The sequence below is a fragment of the Ciona intestinalis genome, unplaced genomic scaffold, assembly GCF_000224145.3.
Source record: "Ciona intestinalis unplaced genomic scaffold, KH HT000119.2, whole genome shotgun sequence".
Taxonomy (NCBI): Eukaryota; Metazoa; Chordata; class Ascidiacea; order Phlebobranchia; family Cionidae; genus Ciona; species Ciona intestinalis.
Window position 1 is genome coordinate 186,979 of NW_004190441.2, and position 7,173 is coordinate 194,151.

General features: G+C 35.1%; 1 protein-coding gene across 2 annotated transcripts; it reads left to right on the forward strand.

Annotated features, from left to right (window-relative positions):
- Positions 1-176: 176 nt before the first annotated feature.
- On the forward strand, positions 177-5,066 carry LOC100179044 (ubiquitin carboxyl-terminal hydrolase MINDY-3). 2 transcript variants are annotated; one of them, XM_009863299.3, is made up of 12 exons: positions 177-396; positions 906-1,073; positions 1,246-1,362; positions 1,648-1,744; positions 2,048-2,162; positions 2,552-2,625; positions 2,987-3,066; positions 3,518-3,742; positions 3,936-4,008; positions 4,332-4,419; positions 4,477-4,544; positions 4,773-5,066. In XM_009863299.3, exons 1-12 carry the CDS (start codon positions 303-305, stop codon positions 4,804-4,806), a joined length of 1,233 nt encoding a protein of 410 aa, XP_009861601.1. In that variant the 5' UTR covers positions 177-302; the 3' UTR covers positions 4,807-5,066. The 2 variants fall into 2 exon arrangements, with proteins under 2 accessions (XP_009861601.1, XP_002130396.1); XM_002130360.4 differs by having other exon boundaries at positions 178-396; positions 4,473-4,544.
- Positions 5,067-7,173: the final 2,107 nt, after the last annotated feature.

Here is a 7,173-nt window from a genome sequence, read left to right on the forward strand (position 1 = left end):
TCCCGTATTCTCAGCAATATTATATGCATTGCACTTAGAATTCTAACTGGTGGGCAATTGAATTTAGTATTTTCGCATTAGAAAAAGGCTAATGCAGACGTGTTCAAAATTTACTTAGCCTAATGTAGTTTATATTGTGCTAGCAGGATCGTTAAATATAAATATAAACAATGCTTTAGTTTGAACCCATTTTATTTTAGAATGGCTGACGATTAAAACTAATTAACTGTTCCGTGTTGTCGGAATTCGCTTTATTATAAATTATCCACTGAGACATTTCTAAGTATCTAACGGCAACGGCAATGGACAGCCCGGAAAACGAGCTTGATAAGAAGTTACTTGCGTTGGTTTGGGGAGAGAATATGTCTGATACTATATTCCAGAGGTGGTCACAAGGTATGGCTGTATTGACTTGTAATCACTGCTGTTGATGTATATTGTACAATGTCCAACAAGCATCAATCATATCCTGGGTATTTTGCAAAAGGCTGCAACTTTCAGCAAACCCTGAATTTTCAATTGTAACAGCGCATTGTCCTTAAAATGTTGTAGGACAAATACAAAGCTTCTTTTGCGGTTAACCCATTTTGTTGTCGCAACCCCTGAAATTTTATAAACTCACTACCAAACTGGACTCTGCATTGTCATATGTCAGGCATTGGGTGTTTTACATTTATTGGCAGGTCCAATGTTGGCAAGTCAAGTAAATTTAATTTACAGCTATTTTGTAGTTATAGCAGCATAGGTTACATGTTCATCAGCAAACTTTATTTGGATATCTGTAAGCAGTCTGGGTGTTGGGATAATGAGCCAAATTCTTCTCAAATTCGAGGCCCTTAAACTATATCATCCATATAGAATTGAATATAGTTGTACATTATTGTTACACCAATGTAATTACACAGGATTTGAATGGAGTCCCGATGAAAAATGCGCGTTGGTCCAACATGCAGGAGGACCATGCGCTGTTATTGCTCCAATGCAAGGATTTCTTCTCAAAAATATTTTGTTTAAAATTGACGGAAATGAAAATCTACCAAGCTTAACCAACCAAGATATGTCGAATATTTCAGGTGAACATTTAGTTTAACCAAGTTGGAAACTTAGGTTTAAAGTTGCATGGATTTTAGAATAGCATCCACAATAAAAACTACCAAAATCTACCAAGTCACGTAGTTAATTCAATCAATAAAGAACTTTTTTTAAAATTCTTGTTTAATTGACATCATGTATACTCATATTTAGATGCGCAAAGAACCGACTTTTTCGTGGACGCACTTTGCGAAGTTTTAACCCAATTTGAAACGGAACGTTGGGTTATTTGTAAACAGAGTCTTCATGGAAAAGCAACTAAAAACCAAGGTGATTGGTCAGTCTATATGTTTCCTATATAAATATTAAATGTTTCGTAACTTTGTGGTTTAGGTTTAAGTCCAACTGAGTAAAATGTTTAATTTGTGTTGATTTTATAACCATTTTTTAAACAGGCAACCATAGATATGTTTTAGGTTGTAGAAAAATACCTAGCTTTTTATCTGTTGCCATAATTAGGAATTGTAATATGTGTCTTTATGTTAAAAAATATGCAAAGTTAAATTGATTATTACTTACACATTGTTATGTAAATACTTTATATAATTATTCCAGAACAAGAGTTGTTGCGTAACGAAGAATCCTCTTCAAGGACCGAGATCTTAGAAGACGTGGAGAATCTTTCACTTTGTTTATTCCATCGTAGCATAAGGTGAACAAGCTTATTTGGAACAACAACTATTTACACCGACTGTCGAAATGTAGGACTCAACTTCAATGTTAAAAATCACATCTATATTGTCTGATGTCTGTAAAAAAGTATTTGCCGAATCAGCGCATGCGATTCGGTTGAAACTTGGGGAATCAAACCCCGGGTTCTATCATTGCTTTAAACCATCTTTTCAGCCATTCTTGTTGGTGTATCAGCACATTACACATGAATTATATTTTAAACCAGAGTACATTTTGTTATTAATTTAATTCAAGCTATCATTTTAATCTTTTCTGTTTACAGATTGACGCACTGTACAAGTAAAGAAATGCTCAAATCAAATATAAAGGAAAATATTTCAGAGTTTTACTCCAGTTTTGGAGTGGTTAAGTTGCTTTATTCAATTATTTTATCCAAGGTTGGTTTGGCATTATTTTATATTGGCCAAATACATGTATATATATATCAATATATCATGAATGATAAGATAAAAATAACATTCCATAAATAGAACGTATTATTGTAAAAATATATAACTAGGCATATTTTATTCAATTAAAGCAATAACATTAAATTATTGTCACTTTATTACATAGCATAACAGGGCAACTACAGGAGTGTCAACACGGTTGTCATATTTTATAAACCTCATGCTCTCTGCCGTGTAACCTCAACCACATTATAACTTTGTCATTAAATATCTCACCCAAGCAACCCACAATATTACCACAACTACCATCCTCAATAAATGCCAACCACTGTAAACATCCTTCACTTAATAAATCATTGGCCACCTTTTCACTGCAGGGAATAAATAATGTTTTAAACGAGATGGACAATCCTGAGATGTCACTTGTGGATCCAATACATGGCCATGGAAGGTATGTATACTGTATATATTGTGTACGTATATATATATGTGTGTGTATAGGCCTATTATATATATAATACAAAGTTATATATATATCGTATATATATATTGTTCCTTTGATTCTAAAATAGTGTTGTTACTGCTCATCTGGTAATTAAAGCACTAACTTAATTGTAACATTTCATCTGCCTGTCACTTCACAAACCTTAAACAGATTAACTTTATATACCGGATATAAAATAAAAGCACCGGTTTACATTATGCCCGAGCTGAGCACAACAGAGTCTTAATTTCCAATTCTTTAACTTAAGTCTGACACCGTTTAAAACGAGTGTATTATATATTATGATTATCTGTTTGTATTTTTCAAGTCAGAATTTAATCAATTTGATGATTTGCGGACAAGCGGTGTCGAATGTGTTTGACGGGGATCGGGACGTGGCTGGTCTAAGTGAGTTCACGTTTCATTCATTTTGATTTTAATATTCGAGTTGTCACATTATGGCATAAGGGTTGGCTAGCTGCCTTTGAAACCATAAAACACAGTAGGGTTTAGACTTAATGTTGCTGAGTGGGCTTGTGTAAATATTTAAAAGAAATTGCTCCAACCCAGTGGTTGCTATTAAGTTGTTCAAACTTTCAGTGTCATAGAATAAAAGATGACCCACACGGTTGCATAACATCTCATAATTCGGCACGGGTTGTATGAAATAGGAAAGTAACGTTAGATAACTTAAAGTTGTCCTACTATACAGTAATGTGCCTCCCTTAACTAAGAGATAAAAAAACTGTATATCTGCTGGTTTGAACTGTTGAGCTGTACAGTAATGAGCTTTAACTCATAAGCACAAAAATATAAAGTAAAACCCCCCACTGGTTTACACCATGCTTATATTTTCCAGAACTCCGAGGAATCACGAACCAAGTCAAGATCGGTTTCCTCACCTTGCTTGAACAACTTCGTTATCTAAAAGTTGGAAATCTACTTAAGCGTCCCGTGTTCCCCATATGGTTGGTTGGTAGTGAGACCCATCTTTCCCTCGTGTATTCACTCGATACAACATTAGTAGCTGAAGACACCGCGCTACAAAAAGCACACAAGGTGTTTGATAAGTTTGACCCAGAAGGTGGGTGAAATATACGATGTAAATAAATATTCAAAGTCCTATTTTTATAATGTTGTGGCTTGGGTGCAGTAGCTTACTGGTTTCTTGCATTGTAACTATCACAAGACCATTACCGTGTTTTAAGAACTGTTGTTTTCCTTTTCATCATAAATAAATATAAGTTAAATATAACATGTTATGTTTGTATTTACAGACAATGGGTTTATCCCATGTGATTTACTCAAAGATATGATGGAAGAATTGGAGTTGGTGTGCGACCCAGAGTAGTAAGTGTTTACTACGGCTCATATTGTATATTATTGTAACTTATTTATTCTTGTGTAGCGGGGCAATCACAGTTTTATAACCAAGGTGTTCTGTTTCATACACCTCGTGCTTGCTTACAAGTTACCACGTGTCTAACTTTTTGTGTGATAGTTTTTCTGTATGGATGACAATCTAAACAAACCATTAATGACAATCGGGAGCTTTTTTTTTTTTTTGGAAAGCTAAAAGACGTTAATTCCTGGCACAAGACATAATACACATGTATTGTATTCTATGGATCACCTGGTGTTTATGTCATAACATACATTTTTGATCACCACAGTGTTAAGATAATGATTGGGAATCTTGACCCCGAGGAGCTTGGCGTCGTCATCCGGACAAAATTCTTCCAAGAGTTTTATAATAACGAGGTTGCCGTTTTACGTAATGTTTAAAAAGTGAAATGTAAACCAAGCATTTTTAGACAGAAGCAAAACCGCTCAATTTCAATCTCTTGCATTACAATGGTCTCACGCAATCGTCAAGTGACGGCAAGGTTAGTGAATGGATGGTTTATCAATTGCTAAATAATATCTTTTATTATTTTAATTAATCTATTATTCTTTACTGTATTGAAGAGGTTAAATATTGTAAGCCAGATTTGGCGCATTACCCCAACACCCAGCAGTTCTTATGTAAGTCGTTCATGCGACCAGTTTAGTCAAGTCCCCAACTCCATCTATTTTTTATTAGATCATTAAAAATATGACAACAACTTTTGTAGGTTCGGTTTCGGCGTGGAACTGCCCGTCAGATAGACTGGCAAGAAGGATGCACGAAAAGCCACGACTCGCAGATAGAGAGTTGTTTACATACACGTTGGCCGGGACTTTGGATAAGCTGGGACGATGGGAAAGCCCCTTCGTTAAACTAAAGTTCCACGTTCCGCATGTGTTATTACCCGCTAATATGTTGTTGATGGTCAACAGCGAACGTGCATGTTTGCTTCCAATCTTCACTGCATATTTAAACATCTCTTTCGTTCATTATCTTTAACAAGTTCATCTGTTGAAAGTGACTTCTGCATGGTTGCCACTTCACAGGAAAGGTCGGAGCAGATAACGACTGTTTCTGGTTAATGTTTTCAATAGAGTAGGATTGGGTAAGATGGTTCAGTTCTATGTAGGTGATGCGATACGACAGTTGTTATAACACGGGTGTTCTGTTTCATACACCTCGTGCCGCTTACAAGCTACCACGTTTGTAATTTATTTATCCTTGCTGGCGGGGCAATGACAGTCGTTATAACACAGGTGTTCTGTTTCATACACCTCATGCCTGTTTACAAGTTACCACGTATGTAACTTATTTATCCTCGCATGGCGGGGCAACGACAGTTGTTATAACACAGGTGTTCTGTTTCATACACCTCGTGCCCGCTTACTTGTTAAACAACTAACAAACGTACATGGGAGTTGTGAGAACACGGTTTTAAAATTCTTTGAGTGTTCTACGTTTACTACAAAGGGGACGAGAAAATAGAATAGAAAGCTGACCCATATTACCCCACCCTAAAGTTGGTAATGTTAGGAGAGGCTAACAGTGGTATAAGACTGTGGGGTAAGTTGGGTAGGCTTACAAATAATATTCCCTAATCGTGTTTTAAGCATTCAACAACTTTCTTTTAGAGTCGTGGGGATTTTATTATTGATAGAACGAACAATCCATTAGTGACCACTAGGTTGAAGAAATTGCCGTTAAGTGTCTTGCCAATGACACACATACGCTTACAATGGTAGCAGCGTTTAGCTTTGAACCCGTAACCCCTTGGTTGGAGAGACTTTGCAACGCCGCCATACTAAGATTAATTGCAAACTACCTATCTTTTGTTTGCTGATTTAAGCGTGATTTTCGGGAGTATACTAGGAATTAGAGACGGGATACCTTTAGCACATAATATCCAAACATCCTGATCGTGTTTTAAACAATTAACGACGGTCTATGGGAGTTGTGAGAACACGGTTTTATAATTTTTTGAATTTTCTTTGCTTACTAACAAATGAGACGAGAAAATAGAATTAAAGGTGTCCCATCTTCCCCATCCTATTATATCATATCTTTATGAGAAGACAACAATTCAAAAATATCCATTATTACACACGAGAAAGTTATTTATCGATTTGCAAACGGGCGGGGTAAGGGGTGTAATGTGTTTTTAAATAATTTTGATTAATAAGTAAAGTTATTATAAGGAATACACGTAAATAACACGAAATAAAACTGTACGCTTTAAAAATCAAGTTTAAACATTCTTTTCCTTGCCCTACTGCTATAGTTCACGTGTTAACTACATTTATATTAACTGTATGATTTGTAAATTTTGTATCCTACAAATGTATATAAACTTTTAAGAACAAAAAAGTGATAACTTTAAAATATTGTTTATATTTTTGCTACAAATTGGATATTGCTACAATATATTCGCACAATCCACTTTTCATAAATTATCTCCAAGTGCCTGTGACGGAATTTCAAACATACACATTATTATCCAGTTATTATGTCAGTATATTATATTTGAATAACCCCTAAGGTATAAATTATTGAATTACAAACACGCCTTTCGAAGTTTAGCAACCTAAGTTAGGTAAAATAAGGCCAAGTAGAAAGTTGTTGGATTTATATTAACTTGTATTTAATCTATACAAAAATAAATTGGCTCTGCCAGTTTCTTTGCCATGTAAACTTTGAATTTACAATTTTAAATCATTATTTTGTATTTATTTTATCTCAATATTAAGCCATATTGAGTCTGTCTATTTTCCCCATATAAACAGCAAGCTCATACCAATAGTAAGACACAAAATGCTGTAGCAGTGAAACACCTCGTGTTCTCATTCGTTTGTTCGGTTCAATGAGAATGAAAGAAAGCCCGAGGGAGTCGAGTGAGGTTGTGTAAATAGAGTAATTCAACGCCTGCCATACAACGGCTGTTGCTTTATCCGGTCTATTGGTTTGTAAAGTGGGTTGACGTCATTAGTATTGCGCTGGCTTACACAACATAAATATAAAACCCCACGATCAACTAATAGTTACAGCTTATAAAAACATGAATAAATGGACAAAATATTATTTATGGTGGCACAAATTAGTACAACGCCTTGNTTTCAAACGTTAATTCCACA

Coding starts and splice junctions, on each gene's coding strand:
- LOC100179044 (XM_002130360.4), top strand. CDS start 303: ATGGACAGCCCGGAAAACGAGCTTGATAAGAAGTTACTTGCGTTGGTT. Junction 2,626..2,986: donor CCAATACATGGCCATGGAAG/GTATGTATACTG, acceptor GTATTTTTCAAG/TCAGAATTTAATCAATTTGA. Junction 3,743..3,935: donor TGATAAGTTTGACCCAGAAG/GTGGGTGAAATA, acceptor TTGTATTTACAG/ACAATGGGTTTATCCCATGT.